The sequence below is a fragment of the Schistocerca serialis genome, chromosome 2, assembly GCF_023864345.2.
Source record: "Schistocerca serialis cubense isolate TAMUIC-IGC-003099 chromosome 2, iqSchSeri2.2, whole genome shotgun sequence".
Classification (NCBI taxonomy): domain Eukaryota; kingdom Metazoa; phylum Arthropoda; class Insecta; order Orthoptera; family Acrididae; genus Schistocerca; species Schistocerca serialis.
Genome location: NC_064639.1, coordinates 464,744,911 through 464,762,881, shown reverse-complemented (window position 1 = coordinate 464,762,881; position 17,971 = coordinate 464,744,911). Strand labels below are relative to the sequence as shown.

General features: G+C 42.9%; 1 protein-coding gene across 1 annotated transcript in view; it reads left to right on the top strand.

Moving 5' to 3' along the window:
* Positions 1-8,869: 8,869 nt before the first annotated feature.
* The window catches only part of LOC126457374 (sodium/potassium-transporting ATPase subunit beta-2), a 158,442-nt gene continuing 149,340 nt past the window's right edge, over positions 8,870-17,971 (top strand). Inside the window, exon 1 of the mRNA XM_050093625.1 lies at positions 8,870-9,128. Within this exon, the coding sequence (XP_049949582.1) occupies positions 9,002-9,128 (127 nt within the window). The 5' untranslated portion in view covers positions 8,870-9,001. The remainder of the gene's footprint in view (positions 9,129-17,971) is intronic.

Here is a 17,971-nt window from a genome sequence, read left to right as displayed (position 1 = left end):
ATAGAACTTCATTCACGTATTACTTTCCAAGTTTCTACAATATCGTTTCAAACTTGAATTTCGTAAGATTTACAAAAGTAGATCACATTCAATTTTCTCTTAGTAAATTTGTTTCCATAACTGATTTCACAGTTGGGTTCAAATGGTTCAGATGACTCTGAGCACTATGGGACTTAACTTCTGAGGTCATCAGTCCCCTAGAACTTAGAACTACTTAAACCTAACTAACCTAAGGACATCACACACATCCATGCCCGAGGCAGGATTCGAACCTGCGACCGTAGCGGTCGTGCGGTTCCAAACTGTACCGCCTAGAACCGCTCGGCCACTCCGGCCGGCCACAGTTGGGAAGAGAGTGTTTTCAACCACCCAGAAAATTATGTTCGATTTTCAAACGTGCGCTAGCGGTACCTGAAAAAGACGGACAAATTTGAGGGAATGTGCCACGACAGCAGGCTACGTCGCAACAAGCTGTTGTCCGTGTTTTGTTGCATGTGGTATTTATTTCTAAACTGACAGGTCATGTCTCACTCTACTCGGTTCGTCCATGATGACATTGCCGTTATCGGTTCAAGAACATGAACCAGCAACCCCACCGCCATAGGGGTCACGCTGTTCCAGCCACAGAGGGATTTCATCATCAACGTTGCAAAGCCTGCAATTTCGTTTGCTCATTGGGCACAAATGCGAATATTCACATAAAATTTCATCGAAATCCTTGATGGTCGAGCAGGAAAATTGTTCCGAAATTTGGAGATTTGACATGGAATGACGAAAAGGGCAGACTTTTACCATCCGACGCTCGACAACGAGTGTCTCGGCAATGACTGGTCGGTTGTTGGCGTGCTGTTGTGAGAACTGTGGAAAATGGTTGAAGGACGGTGAAACTACTACTGGGCGACAAGGTATTGGAGGTCCTTGTCTCATCATGGAGCGTGGAGGCAGGAGGCTTGCCTGCTCTGTAAAGCAGGATAGGTGATCTGTGGCAGATATGGCGAGAGAGTACAATGATGGTGCGAGCACAAGTGTATGGGAGCACAATGTCCAGCGCATTCCACAGGAAACGATCCCTATATGTTCCCATGTTGACCCAAAAAACGTCGTAAATGATGTGTGCAGCGGGGAAGAGATTATCGAAGTTGGGCCGTTGATCGCCTGGTCGAATGATTCACGTTTCTTCTTACACGAGATCGATGCTCGTGTCAGGGTACACTGCCATCTAGATGAACGGCTGCTCGAAACTGACACCTCTCCACGAATGCTGCCCGGCGGCCGGCGGGGGGAGGAGGGGCAGTATTATGCTAAGGGGATCATTCATATGGGCTTCCACGAGACCCAGTCTGACTGTCCCCCGACAACAATACCCGGCACATCGGCTACAAACAGGCAGACACGTAAAAAATTTCGATCACGGTTGTCGATAATGAGTTTCACCATCCGAAACATTGGGACGAGACTGTTTTGGCAGCCTTAGGACACATTTGAGGGAAGTGTTTATATTCGAGTGATTTCTTCCTGTGCTTTGAACTTTCAGTCTCGCATACGAGCAGCAACGTAAAGCTGCTATGTGATAACGTTTGTCACTTTTAATTTAATACATGTCAAGTGTTAAGCCGAGAGCAGCTGACGTGCCCGCATTTGGAACGTGAGTGGTAATACGACACATTGTGAAACAGCGTCCAGCTGATTTATTTACACATTCGTAAACACGAAGCTGTAAAAATAATTAAATATACACTTGCTGACAGTTTTATAACATTACAGTATACCATATCTCCTTGATTTTTTCCACTACGTATGACTGGCGTATTACGTAATGTGAAACAGAACATTTCGGACTTGGTCTGTTTCAGAAATTTGAGATTTTAAGGGTTTATTTTATGCCCTATTTCCTCACCTGCTCTGCATTGATTTTCATCAATCAGGGATACATCGTGAAGATTTTATCAGTACTGTGTGTAATAGAAGACTCGTCTCAAACAAAACACATTTCCAGGAAGAGAAATTATGTACACTTCCATAAATTTTATTTATATAGACTAGTTCTTTCTGGCCACGCGTTGCTGTGAGGCGATCAGGTTAAATAGAAAAGAAAAAAAAGAGAAAGCACACGTTTCTAAAATATATGGGAATTTGATATAAGTCCTAATTATCTCCTCCCCTCCCGTCTCGCCCATCTCCTCCCTCCTCCCCTTCTCTATGTCCAACTCCTCTTTCCTCCTCCTTTCTCTCTCCATCACCTCCTCCCCCCTTTTCCAATGCCTCTTCACCCCCCCCCCCTTTCTGTACATCTCCTCCTGCTACTCTCTCTCTCTCTCTCTCTCTCTCTCTCTCTCTCTCTCTCTCCCTTTCTCTGTTCATCAACTTATCCCTATTTCTATGTCCGTCTTCTCCTCCCCCCTCTCTCTCTCCATCTCACTCTGCCCCCTCCGTCTTTCCATCTCCCCCTTTCCGCTTTCTGTGTTCATTTTCTCTTGTCCCTCTGTCCATCTATTTTTTTCTGGCCTTGAGCCTTGTTTATTGTTATTGGAAATTCAGATTATATAGTAGTATTCTAAACGTAAGCTGGTAAGCCATATATACATCTTTTCTGTGTTTTAAAAGAACTATCTTATATTTCAGGATACGATAGTATGCATCAAAACAAGGCAAAAATATCTTACGTACATGCGTCCTGTAAGGCATGCTTTCTGACATATGAAATGTGAACACGTGTTCACGGGAGATGCTCTTGTGATATCATCCGTGGCAATGCATTACTTGTCCTACCACAGAAGAATACCCGATAATTAACCTTAATTACAACCCCTGGAATTGAATACTGCGAGGTAGGAAGGCATCACGAACATGTGGTTGCGAATATGAGCACCGTTGCCGCACTGACACTCCGTGTCACACCAGGATCAAAAGCGTGCTGGGATACTACCGTGCAGTATCGACGTAAACATTAGTTGACTCAGTGGTCTGCAGTGAGTTGTGCCGTTTACGTTGTGTGATTGTACTCTAGTTTTGTTACATCTGATTACGTTAGCGTACATTTCTCCATGTTCCGAGTGAGTACCGTGATGTTTTGCCTATTTACAGGTCACGTTTAAAGAACATGTTACTGTGATGTTTGTGGTGTGATACAAAATGTTTTCTCTCTTGCAGATACTGTGACACAGCCTAGCAATGGAGACCTTGTACATCACGAGCGAAATGGTAGACATGATTTAGTGCTATGATTTACCTGATGGAGTTAATCTGAGAGTCCGCAATCCGTACACTGAACGATTTCCAGGTACTATCTGTTAAGCTGTACAGCCGATTGTTCCAGCGTCTTGCAGAAACAAGTTCGGTAACACCCACCAAAGTAGACAGTGGAAAGCGTCGTTCAGTTCGACCGCCTAAAATGGAGGAGCGTGTTCCAGGTGCAGTGGACAATCCTGGAACCAGTGTGCGACAAATAGCAGCAACTGTAGGTGTTAGTTATCCTCTGGTCTGGGCAATTCACACGAAATCCCGGTGCAGCTGATATCATTAGTTCCTTCCCTTTCCTTTCTCCTCACTTCCTCTTCAATTTACACAATATTCATATTCCTCCTTGTCACAAACTCGATCTGAATTCCTACTGTAGTCGATATTGACATCGCGTTTGTAGAAAACTTCTGAGATAAGCCAGCTCCTCCTAAAAAAAGAAGATCCTGGATGAGCACTACCCACAGCACGACAGCATTTTTAACAAACTGTTACACAGATTTTGATAAGAATTTAATATCGGTGTTCAGTATTCCTTAGGAAGATTGCTGAACAGAATTTCGTTGTGTACAATTATATTAACAGCACAGAACTCTGTAGCGTTTAGAATTTGCAATCATTCCTTATAATAGGACTCTGTTGGCACTGGAGCTTGTATATGAAGCATCATGTTGTACTTCTACTATTTTCGACTCTCGAATAACCTCGCCATCCATTACTGAAATAATTTCACTAAATAAGTTCGAAAATTGGAAAAGAAACGGATCGAAAGTAATTTTGCTCAGCAGGTACGAGATTATATTGGTCATAACGTGACATACAACGAAAATATAACGTTTAATTTGCAGCAGTCTTATATCTTAAACTTTATTAAGAATTGCTTTTGTCAGTCATTGCCTTAAGTATCATTCTATGTTATGACAACCCAGCTCTTGTGAAGCTTTTCACATCCGTGCACAACTGGTTTCTCAATACTCCCTATTCTTTCAATAAATCTGACATGTGTGTCTTACTAAATACCGAATAGCCGGCACACGTAAGTGGTGTACGCCTACTCATTTGCTCCTCGCGTAACACAACATAAAACATGATCCGACCCACATGCTAGTTCCGGTGAAACTTCACATCCCTTAGAGGTGAAGGCCAGATTAGAGGCAGACCAACATAATTGGTTGTCCTGCCAGAATTCTATACCCCTAACTTACACGGTTTCCAGATCTGCGCTGTACTGTGCAATAGAGTTGACTGTGATGTGATTTTAAGTATCCTTTACATGTTTATGAACATTGTAACGACATTTAAGGAGCCATAGCAATGGAGGTAACTGACACACCACAAGAGAACAGTCTTATCAAATGAACAAAGATAATCGCAGCACATGCCAAGACCGTACAAAACAACTTTTGTAAAATGTGTTTGTTTTGTCATTTTGGCCTGAGGATAAGATTTATACCTCGAAATGTCACTTCATTAAATAATATGAGTAGCTAACAATTTTATGACTGGTAGAGGTCTCTGAAAAACTTTTTCGCACATATAAATCACATACAGTAAAGCTAAGACCATTGAAGTCAATCTGCCGGTAGGCCATGAAACGTAAGCTAAGGAAAGAATAAGAAAACACAATAGTTATTTAGACATTGCACCTCTTGCTTTCTCTTTTGTTAGCGGCTTTTCTTGTTATGAAGACTTTGCATAGATATTTCTCTGTTCTCAGTTATCTCTGTGCCCTTCGTGACACATCAAATGCAAGTCACTTCCTAAACGCCCCGCAAAGCTTTGAATTCAGACCGAGATCGGCTTAATTCTTACCGTAGTTTCAATGTTTAACCCTAACAATACCAAGACATTTTCCATAACGCGCACACGAAAAAAAAATTAAAAAACAAAATTCATTAATTGCTGTTGAATTACGTTAAAAACATAGCTTTTAAAGAGCTGCTTATGTGTAAGTAGGGTCCAGAGACTGACAAAAAGCGCCTTACCACACTCCTAGTAGTATCAGAGCACATCCTGTAACGTGTTCAAGTGATTTCACGATCACCACAAACATGTTTTAAAAATGCGTATTTAGTTCGTTGTTGTTGACATTTGTTGACATTTACTCGCAACACACTTTATAAAGAGATACTGATGTGCAAGTAAGGCCCTGAACCTAGAAATATTGTGTACGACATTCCTTTGGTGAAAGTGACAATTACTACGCAGACTTAAATTTTTGGGTTAAATTTAACTGAAAAATTTAAAGCGTATATGGAATATGGAAGTGGAATAAAAAAAACAGTATTTTTCAAACTTTTAAAACATAAAATAACTGACAACATCAAAATATTTTCAACAGGTGGACATAAAGTACCACCCCCTAACCCCACTCTTTTTGGTATTGCGAGGGTTAAGAGACGATATACAAGAACTCACATTTTGACCTAATTTCAGATTAAGATTCTACCTAAAAAGGCGCCATCAGAGTTGTTTAGCTTCAACATAAGGCGGGATACGACACAATTTAACTTGCTGTTTTCTGCAAGAGTTTATCAGTCATTTCTGCACGGTAGTAGCTGTTCTGGCCCGAAGAACACATCGTCAGAAAAGTGACATAATTCTGCTGCCTAAGAAGTGAGATGATACTAGATGACTGGAACAAGAGTATCATTTAAAGCAGCCCGCATATTAGAAGAAATCTTTCTTTGATAAATGATCTCTCGTGGTCTCAAATACTGATATGAAAGTTAAAACAATATACGTTTGGGGTATACCATTGCTTAGATGTGATTTTTGCTACACAGAAAAATCAAAAAATGAAAAATAAGGGAACGTAGAACTACAAAATATTTTTAAAATTTAGCCGTACAGATAAAGTAGGTGAATCAAGAGGCGCGAGAAAGAATGGGCTTCCCTAATCAGAGGAAGGAACAGGAAAATTTCACTATAAGTTGAAGGAACAGGTAGAGGAATAAAATTACAAGATTACACGAAGAGCTGAATAAGCGCAACAAATTATCGAAATTTGGAATGTATCAGATTTTCTTTAACTCTTAATTTACGAAAAAATGTTACAATAAGAAATACACTATTACATAGCTCAATCTTATTGTAAAATACAGCAGTGCTTTCGTGCTTTCGTCTGTAGTTATGAGAGAGTTGTGTAATTTTGAATTCTAGTGAATGATTAAGTGTTCATAGTAAACATTAATATGTGCCTAGGTGGTTGTGAAGGAAGAAAGTAAAGCGGATCGAAGGAGTGAGTCCAGTGAGAGTATTGCAGCGATGGATGTGAAACAGGTGTTACGCGGATTGGATTTTGCGTAGTATAAAATGAGAATTTTTGTAATCAAACCGTGATTATGGAGCTGACAGCAGCTGATTCAGCGGCTAGATATCTACACAGATTTCTGGATTAGCGAGCTGCAGTTCCTTTGGGAGACGATGCGTAGTTTGTGAAGATGTGTGTCGTCAGCGGCTCACATTCAACACGGATTTTGTTGCTCAAGTTTATGAGTTTTGTAAGATACCTGGGAGTGTATTAAGAGTTTGAGAAGGAATAAGGGTTTGATCAGCTAGCAAAGAATGTGTGCTGGAGGGACAAGGTGACTAAGAACGTGTCGCTGAGTTATCTGAAGGGGTTGGTAGAATTTGACAAGAGTAAGACTAGGTAGGATATGGATTTTGGATGTATAAGTTTTGATGAAAATATGTAATTCGTATTGGACCCACATAATTTTTCTGTGTCATTCATATTGAAGAGTTTTTAAATAAGGTTACCAGTCGCCATTCTGTGGAAAACTAGTCTCAGCTATGATAGTATGTGAGCTAATAAGTTGAATCTGATATGATTCAAATCATGAAAAGCTGCACCAGTTACTTATTTTTTCGTGCTTAGCACCACACGTTTCGAAAACTTGTTCATATTTTCAAGTGCACTCATGTCTACATCTAAATAAATATTTTTTGTGATGTCTGCATGTGTGATTTTCTCCCTCTCTTGCACTGTAGTTGTCTTTTTGAGGTTATACTGTAATCGGAAAATCGGACAAATGAATCTTGTAACGTTTTTTATGTGCTAATGTTAGATATAGTATTTTTATTTCTTTACTTACAAGTATTGTACCTCCACCATTACACAGAGCACCACACACACGCAAATCGCCACTTCCACTGTCTGCATTTATAGTCAAAACATGCTGTAGAGATATTACCACAATATTGTTTCACAGAGAGAGGTATTACATTTTCTGAGGATTACATTATATGAATAACGTAGTCAGTTATAAAATTTATTACATCATTATTGACAATTCAACTATCGATTATGTTTGTTTTGATGTAGATGTTGAGTAGAGTCTATGGGGTAATGCGCATATTTACGGAAATTACTACAGTTACCACCTGCAGAAGAAACATTTGAAAAAATTAACAGATTCGCTTTCTAGTTTGTCATTGAGAATTTCTTCTGCTTGCTTTATGTGGTGTACAAAAATTTCCATCTCCTCCATTAAATCCACTGTATGTGATTTTTGGAAGTGGTTGGTTGTCGCAAAACTTTTTATAGGTTTTTGAATGTGTGTCCAGTGTTTTCATGTGTGTTGCCATTGCTGATCTTGTAAATTGGTGATGTGTGTAACAGTTGATGTGTTCAGTGCATCTAATTTGGAAGTTCCTGCCAGTTTGTCCTATGTAGTAGAGTGACCATGTGATTTTGTACATTCATGAGTTTAGAGAATTTATCTTTTTTTATTATGTAAGGTGTGGACTAATTTCTGTTATAGTCTGTTGTTTGTGGAGAAAGCTACTTTCACTGTATTTGACCTAAGTAGGTTTCTTATTTTTTGAGAATTGTTACATTCATAATATATGCTGCGCAAATATTTGATTGTATTATTGGTCCCTTCTAAAGATCCAGAAATTTCTTTCGTGTTTGTTACTTGTTTGTCCGTTTTACCTATCATTGAGCTAGGGAAGTCATTAGCGACTGCAGTTTGCTTGATGATGTGTAATTCTTTCTCCCTGTCCTGAAATTTGATAGTTACGTGTAGGTTGGTAAAAGATAAAGTAGTTTATCCTAAGATTCTTATCTAAGATTGATAGTTTCGTTGTTAACTATCGTCCGCAGCTCGTGGTCGTGCGGTAGCGTTCTCGCTTCCCACGCCCGGGTTCGATTCCCGGCGGGGTCAGGGATTTTCTCTGCCTCGTGATGACTGGGTGTTGTGTGATGTCCTTAGGTTAGTTAGGTTTAAGTAGTTCTAAGTTCTAGGGGACTGATGACCATAGCTGTTAAGTCCCATAGTGCTCAGAGCCATTTGAACCATTTTTTGTTAACTATCAGAGATTATACCAGTATGGGAAACTGTTTGGCTTAAGTCCGTGAGTCTAATGACTGACGGATTAAACCAATGTATGAATGAATTACTCGTGCGGTCCATCAGCAGAACAAAGCGAAAATCTTCATTGTAAATGGATCGTTAAATGTTCGGATGTTTGTTGATACATTTCTTGGCGTGAGCTCCTGAAGCAGCTTAAGGAAGGAGTGGATGCGTCTTACGAGCGGTGCGCGACGTCCACTCTCGTCCGCGAATGGTTCGCGCCCGCGACCGCCCGATGGCAGCACCGGCGCGGCGGCGCCCTAAGCGGACATTGCGCACGCGTATTCGGCGCCGAGCGGGCCTGATATAATATCCCCGCGCTCCCGGCAACCCTCTTGCACCTGGCCGGCTGTCCGAGAGGGTGCTGAACAGTTCTTGTCAGGAAACACACACAGGGGACAGACATGGCAGAGAAGCAAGTCGAGCAATTCTACGCACCGCCACCCAAGCTCGGAAAATGGGAAGCCTTTTCGATCTTCTTATGGAACCCCGAGACGCACCAATTCCTCGGCCGCACCGGCGCTAGTTGGGGTAAGTCTTTCTCTCATTTCGCTACGCTTTCAGCCCTCTTTTGCATGTTGTACGGCAATATTATAGTGCAGCAATTCCAAAAACACAAGAATGCGATCCCACTCGTGGTTTCCGCGCGAAAGCTCGGCTTCTTTTGGAGCAGGGGTGCAGAAGGTCCTGGAACAGAGGTGAGGAGTAATGTAGTGTGCTTATTCATCAACACAAAGATCAATCTAGAAAATATTTGCCAACGAAATGCTTCTCATGTAGTGCTGGAGTGCGATTTATGCAACAAATTTGTTTACAACATGCACAATAAGAACTAGGCAACAGCGGCTGGAACTGTCTCTGCTTAGGAAGCGCTGCGTAACACGCTGTCATTTCTTTTGAGTAGCTGTAACAATACAAACGCTATAGGCATTTTGCTAATAAAATTTTCATGCGCTTTCAGCCAAAGCGCCTATCGCTCGCAGAGGAGACAATTTCAGACTGGTGATACGATGCGAAGGACACAACTAGCTCTAGTGCGTGCTGTGCGCTGCAGTTTCACTTCAAAGCAGTTCATGCCATGCCGTCACTGACAGAGTCTGCCATGCAATGGTATTTGAACAAGAGCCCATGTCAGAAGCGCAATCGGTTGGTAACTGGCGGCTGACTTGTTTTAAGTTCCCTTTGCCTGTCCGAAATCGCTGCTTGCACCTACAAAGGAAAAGGAAGATGAAAAGTTGGAATTTAAGATGTTATCGATAACTAGGTCATGAGTGATGGAGCGCTTGCTCGGATTCAGGTGAGGGTAGCGGCTGTATTCGATCGTAGTAACCAGTCAAGAATTTGCCTTAAAAGATTTAGGGTATCCACGGTAAATCTGTATCATCGTGTACATAATCTCTTTGTCACTCGATACAACTTAGTTATTTCCTTCAGAAAGAAGTTTCGTAATTTTTGCGCAACATACTTTATGCTTCTTCCGCGACTTGTTCGCACACGCACATGTACCCTACGACTCCGTCTTTATTCCTCTTCGTTTCAGACTCTCATTACGCACGCAATTAAGATTTGATGGTCAATGGTCATGCGTTGTAGTTCGCTTCCTCTTTTACGTTAGAGTGAGCCAATAGAAGTGTCTGTGAATCACATATTTGTCAAAATTACGTAATATTTATAATCCGAATTGTCAGTCACTGCCTACAGAATTAAAAATCTTGTGCCGCCTATTACTTACGTATGAACAACTACTCTTGAGTACCTGCTCAAGGATAACTGGCACTGGTCACATGTAACAATTATCTAATGCAATTGCCTTGCGAGTAAGGATTCCTATCCACGCAGACACGATTCAACTTTATAGTTACAATGAAAAATGTCTACCACATAATTCGATGATTCCAAAGCTTTCAAAAATACTAAACTGTATTCCCGTTCTTCAGTGCTCTGTAAACGCGCAAGTCAACACGGAATAAGTGCTGGATCGGTACTGTTGATCTCGACATGAATAATCCGTGTGCCTGGTCCCAAAGCCCGTCCAACTGAGCAGTGTTTAGGAATCTGGATGAGAAGGTTTTAGGAAGCACTGACGTTAAGATGTTCTTCCGACTATTCGAATCTATATTTTTGTGATTTCGGTAGCGAGTGTAGGGGCAGCTCCTTCTACATCCTTGTCCATCGGACCCATGCTGCATCTCTAATCGTTATGTCGTGAACGATGTGTTAATCTCTAACTTCCCTTTCCGTATTTTTCCTTTTACAATATTCCCCCTTCCAATGGCCTCTCCATTATCCGCTCTTTTCGACCTGGATTTCACGGAATACCTTGCATCAATGTGTCCCACATACTGGTGATGACTTTCCAGCATTATTTTCCCTTTACAGTTCTTCGCTCTAGCTCTTCGCTTGGCATTTAATCGCTCATTTCGTTCCTAAAATTATAAAATGTTACAGTGCACCGCTTCTTAGTTCTATTTCTTCCTTTTATTTTTATTCTTTCAGTTCCTCAATAGCATAAGTTCACTCAAATGTAGTACTGTATTCCAAACGTGCAACCGCAGAATCATCTGCGTTACCTCTATATAAATGATACTAATATATTTTTGTATTAAACATTGAAAATTTCTTTGCTGGTGTTAGTCAAATTGCCGCAAATTTTCCTTTCTTCGGAAATGTACTTCACCGAATTCATTCATAATACTGTACTTTTTCCAGTCCTTTGAAATTTTTACTAAGAATATTATTGTTCAAGGCTCTATTTATGGAAATTCTTTAATCTGTATCTTTTCCCACGAGTCAGCATATCGACCCAGGCGCTCAGCTGTTGAATACGCTCAACCAAATAATCGACTTTTCTCTTTTGTAAAATTTTAACCATTGCAGCAGTAATTTAGTGGATTATTGCTACAGAATAATGAATGGCGTACGGAGCGAGCGATTAGATCGAGAGCTTCGAAATAATTTAGCATTTCTGAAAAGCCGTTGTACGGAGCGCGGAGGACCACATCTGTATGGAGACCTATGAAAATCCGGGAGAACTCCTACAAAATGATTTGGGGCTCGAGATTATTAGCAGTGAACGCTCACAAATAGTTTTTCCGTTAATATTACTCTGGATGGAGAGAAATTTTCTGATACACAACTGATTTTAGATGTCCTCCAGGGGAACGTGATACGACAGTCATTGTTCTCGTTTTATGATAATTAATCGACCGATAATATTAGTTACAGTTTCAGACTTCGTACAAATGAGAGGGATGCCTATGAACAAGTGTTATCCGAAGAAATGGAGGTAATGTCCACTGCGATTTTTATACACATCAGCCTGATGGAAAAATTTGCGTCTCCTGTCGCACCTAGAGATATGTTAAGTTGTGCGCTTCACAAAATATGAAAATATAGTGACATCTGAGAACAATAGAAATCAATTTTAAATGTAGTCAGTGATTTTATTCAAACACCTAGGAGTAAAACTGTGTGAGAACACAAAGATTACATAGCCCATCGTAGATACAGCCCGTGAGTAGCTCCGATTTGTTGAAACGGTACTGAGAGACTGTATTTTGACAAAGGAATTTCTTTCAGAACACATCACATATATGTGAATAATACCCAAGTGCGTGCGTGGTAACTACATCCCGTAGAATTATGATAGCATATCGGATATACAGGTAATCGGAAAGAAGACGGATCCGTTTTACTGGCGGGAAACAGTAAATGAAATACCACATAATGTGGAATAGAAAACACTTCATGAAAGACAAAAACACTGATGCACAAAATTTAAGGAAGGATGAAAGTTTCACACGATGTGTCACTGCTAAGTAACATAACTCGATAAAACTTGGACCGTAGATAGCAAGAACTGCTACAGTACAGTAAAGAGGGTAACTGAAACAAATACACAATGAGACGCCCATATATGACACTGTTATTGAATGACAATAGTAACATTGAAGTCATCGTGACTCATGATGGTCCCCATGGACTTTATAAAACGCGGGACATCGTTGTTGATAGGGTGTGCGGTCATCACGGATGGCAGTGCAACGTTCTCACATGCTGCCCATTAGGTCGGTAAGGATTTATTGTGGTGGGGTGTTCCATTCTTCCACCAGATTGGTTGACAACCGCTGAATGGTTTTGGTGCAAGTGGACGCACTCCAATACGTCTCCCTACGCGTACCACACATGCTCAATGGGATCCAAGTTAGGAGGACGACCAGGCCAGTCAGTTCCCCGAATATCCTCCGATTGCAGGAGCTCCCACACCTGCGTTGTTCGATACGGTAGTGCATTGCCATCCACAAAAATGAAGCAAGGGCCGAATTAACCTCTAAAAAGACGCATGTTGGAAAGCTGTTCAGTGCCACAATAACGTAGACTAGTGAGTGTAACGTGTTCCAAGATTTGAAAGTCAGTACGGCTGTGCACCATTATGCCTCCCACACCGTAAAAGCAGGATCATGAAACGATCATGTTCAATAAAAGGGTGCACCTCTCGCTTTGTGAGAGTACGTGCAGCATTGTCGAACAATGGTGGCACTTGTGTTATGATGTGGGGAGGCGTAATGTTGTATGGGCGTACTGACCTCCAAGTCTTTGAACAGTCATCGGTCAACGTTATTTTGGCGCTGTAGTCCTCACCCATGTGCATTTGGATCTTACTTCATTTTTATGGTGACAAAGCGCAACTGCATCGGACAGCAAAGGTGGAGGTGCTGTAGGATACTCGGCGAGTTGAGTGTCCTGGTCATTCTCCCGTCTTCAGTCCCATCGGGCACGTGTGGGATGCGTTGGGGAGACGTATTGCAACACGTCCAAACGTACTATCGACCATCTAGCATTGGTCAGCCGCTCTGGTGGAAGAATAGGATGCCTTACAACATGAGTTCGTTACCAATTTCGTGGCAAGCGTTGTAGCACGTTGTAAGGCATCCATTGCCATCCGTGGTGATCACACACACTATTATGAACCATGTCCCAACTTATTTAATGCCCAGGGGACCTTCATGAATAGCTCTGACGTCACTATTATTACTGTCTTTAAATAAAAGTGTTATTTCTGTTTGTCTCATTGCGTGTTTCTTTGCGTTACTTTCTGGGCTATACTGTAGCAGTCCTTTCTGTTTGTGGTCCAAGTTTCATCGAGCTGAGTTATTCAGCAGTGACACATCTTGCGAAAGCTACTTTTGTTCTCAACTTTTGATCACCAGTGCATGCGCTTTCGAGTGTTCAACTGACTTGTTACTTTCTCTCATCCGGCAAAAAATTACATCTAAAATTCGAAGAACCGACTTCCACGCTAGATTACATAATTATCCTTCACCTTGTGCATACCACTTCTATAACGGTCTCAAAGGTAAAATTAGCTTAGTAACAGCTTGCATAGAAGTAAATAAGTTGCCGTTCTCCCCACACTTTACCGGTGAGTGAAACGGTATTAATTTGTGATACACTGTATAATGAAAATAATCGTCTGCCACGCGTCTTAGAGAGCTTAGGATTGAATCGATGTGAATCTTCGGTGTGAAACTCACCGCTAGCAGCAAACACTTTTGCGTCCCATCCTTGCGATCGTAGCAGTGGTTTTTTCTTTTTTTTTCACTCGCTCGGTGCTTCAAATAAACTCACCGGACAAAGTATTAGCCACCACCTTGAAAGAGTATCCTGGTCGCTTTGGTGCGTTCAAGGTGGTGTACTGGTTACCAGGCACTCATGTGACCATCGAGTGCTGAGGTAACTGACAGCAGTAAAGCGGTGTGTATGTGTCAACTGGTTGTATGAAATCAGATCACGAATATGGATAGCCATGGAGACGTATTATAAATGAAATGAAGTGATTGAAGTTGGTCGATCTCTTGGTGTACCAACGCAAACTGTGCAACCTGTCTACAAGGAATGGTGTACCACTCGCAGCCATATAACATACTGTAAGAAGAATGGTCGTACAAACGACAAAACTGACAGAGAACGGGGGCGAGCTTCACCCCGTGTCATCGACAGTCGGCTTGGAAACTGGTAGGAACTTCCGCTGTCATTGAATGCCCATCCATCTCAACCAGCTTCCGAGCGAACATTGTCAAGAGAAATGGATGTGATGAGCGTTTAGAAACGGTGTGCTTGGAAAAGGCCATTGCCCACTGCGGCACCTGAAGCTGCACGTCTTCAGTGGTCCAAAAATTGCAGATACTGGACAGTGGCTGACTGGAATGTGACTCGACGAGTTGTGTGCCGCCTCCTTTCACATGATTCCATGCGCCGAGCAAGCCGATGGCCTGCAGAGGCATTGCAGGTGCAATGTATGCTGAGTGTATCTCAGGACGGTACGGTTCTGTCATGTCTGGGGAATGTTTCTTCTTCTATAACTTGGGCCCACTTATTCAGGTAACTGTGAACATGAGCCAGGGTCCAGAATGAATTTTCTCTTTGGGGTAGAGTGTCTGTTATTTAGAACTTACTAGCAGTTTGAAACTGTGTGCCGGATCGGGGCTCGAATCTGGGACCTTTACCTTTCGCGAGCAAGCCCTCGTTAGGATCATTATTTCAGCACCAGTGTTAAAATATAAGTCCAGCCATCTTTCACTATGCAAAAAGCGCTAACATTGACGCGTTTCGAAGGAGCAAACCAACGTCATTAGGATTATTTTACAAGTGTCTTATGAAACCGATAGAGCAACGTTCTTGATGACCAAGTGTTGCCCTCTTTTGTACAACTTTATGGTGAGTATTGTGTTTACACTTCTATTTTCTAAGATGTCAGTAATCGTTTTCGTGGGTGGATGCATATGTTATTGATTTGACAAACACTTCGCAACCCTGTCGCCTCTCTTATGGTTTGCAAAATCACCCCATATTCATCCCACGAAAATAGTCTGCAAGTGGGTGGAAACGTTGTCGTCAACGCCCCCCCCCCCCCTCCCCCGCCGTTTGGTATAGTTCCTATCCTTCCGGACTGAAACCGTTGCCTAGACCAGAAGCAGTTGTATCACGTGATGTCTCCAGGTGGTTATACTTTGTCTGATATTGTTATGTAGGACTAGTAGAACTACCCTTTCAGTATTAGTTGACTAATAAATGCATTAATCCTGCATTGACGTCGTCGCTACTTCTGTACATGAGGCAGAAGACACATTGCTACTCTAGGTTTGAAGTTGACTGTTTGATGTCGTTAATAAAACCGCAAGCAGCTCCAAAGCCAAAAAACTGATTTGTCTGAGTTGATTTGTCTGATGTGCGTTAACAGTAAACGTTTCGCTTCCATTAAACCAGAAAAATGAGGTTATTCACATTACGACGATTAGTTGTGCTGTTAGTGTGAAAGGAAAGAAGAAAATATTAATTTTCTTTCAAATATTCCAGTATTCTACGGTTCATAAATATTTCGTCTCTTTGCACTCAGTATGATCCTGTCGAAACTAAAGTGCTACTACCTTTTTTAGTATGCCTATTCCCTGCCGTGGACTCGAACTAAGAATGGAGCTTGCAGCACCTGCAGACGACAGGTCGGTCTGTCGTCGAAATAGAATCAAGAACTCTGCTGAACATTCGAAAGCACACCAATCACGCCGAGCAGAAGTGAGAGATCAAATGGAAAATTGCTGACGAACTTCAAAAATTCCAAGAAAAATGACAGTTTTGCCGTGAACCTGCATTTCGTTGAAAATACGAGTTATTGATCCACAGGAACCTACGACTCGGTATGGCCCTCGAGTCTGACATGCCTGACGTGGACGAAGCTGGACACTCCGCACGCGTCGAGCGGTTCTAGGCGCTTCAGTCTGGAAGCTCGCGACCGCTACGGTCGCAGCTTCGAATCCTGCCTAGGACATGGATGTGTGTGTTGTCCTTAGGTTAGTTAGGTTTAAGTAGTTCTAAGTTCTAGGAGACTGAGGACCTCAGTTGTTAAGTCCCATAGTGCTCAGAGCCATTTGAACCATCTTTGAACACCGCACGCACTGTGGCGGATGGGTGTCTTCCATATAAAGTGACTCCTTGAAAAAGCTCGTCGCTCGGCTGACTTGGGCAGGCGGATACCTTAGGAGTGGCGGGTGCAGGTGCAGCCAGACAAACGACAAGCAGCAGCGCAGCGGAGAACGGAAGTAGCGCGGCGGCACTTGACCGTGCCGTGGCGCGCGCCGCCCTCTCCAATCCGTCAATACCGGGGCAGCCGGCGCCTAGGCCGCCGCGGCCGCCGACGCACTATGGATCGGCCAGAGCGCTGCAGTGGGTCTCTGGCTGCACGGCCGAGGGGCGGGCGTTGCGCCCGAGCACCATTCTCCGAGTCCCTTGCGGCGTATGTCCTTTATTACTCTCTACACAAAGGAATTAATGACATTTAGCTGCTAGTGGGCATTGATTTTCCTCAATGGAGAAGTTGAAAGTTTGTGCCGCACCGAGATTCGAACCAGGGTCTCCTGCTTATTCGGCACACAATGGTCATCGCAACTGCGCCGACTACCCTAGCTCGCTTCCCGTCAAACCCAAATTCTCAACTTACCCGTATACTACTGACGTGGTGCCCTGCCCATTGTCATTACTCGCGACGTTTCACAGATTCCTATAAGAGTTGGAGCGTGACGTGCATCTCCACTGAAGGTTTCTTTGATCAGCCTCGCCCTAATTATACCTCTGCTGCCTGTTCTTTTCGGACATGGATCTGACGGGAGGTGTGCTAGGGTAGTCCGTGCACTTCAAAAATGGCTCTGAACACTATGGGACTCAACATCTTAGGTCATAAGTCCCCTAGAACTTAGAACTACTTAAACCTAACTAACCTAAGGACATCACACACACCCATGCCCGAGGCAGGATTCGAACCTGCGACCGTAGCAGTCCCGCGGTTCCGGACTGCAGCGCCAGAACCGCTAGACCACCGCGGCCGGCCCGTGCACTTGCCATAACGACTGTGTCCAAATGGCTTGATGGTAGTCGCGTCTCACTGGATACATCTAGTGGCATCGCCATTATGTACCACGTGTGGCGTGCGAGACATCGATGGCCATCCACTTGTCTGCGCGCCTGCCGCTGTGGCCGAGCGGTTCTAGGCGCTTCAGTCCGGAACCGTGCTGGTTCTACGGTCGCAGGTTCGAATCCTGCGTCGGGATGTGTGTGACGTCCTTAGGTTAGTTAGGTTTAAGTAGTTCTAAGTTTAGGGGACTGATGGCCTCAGATGTTATGTTCCATAGTGCTTAGAGCCATTTGAACTTGCTGCGGCGAAGCGAAAGATGTTTGCCGTTTGGTTTGCCAGATGGAGTTCATCACAGACACGACTCCTGAGAGCCATCACCGCGCAAGTGCTTGTCTTCCTGGATACGGACTATTTCCCACCGGCGAAGATCCACTCAGTGACTTGGATTAGCGGGCACGGTGCCCACTAC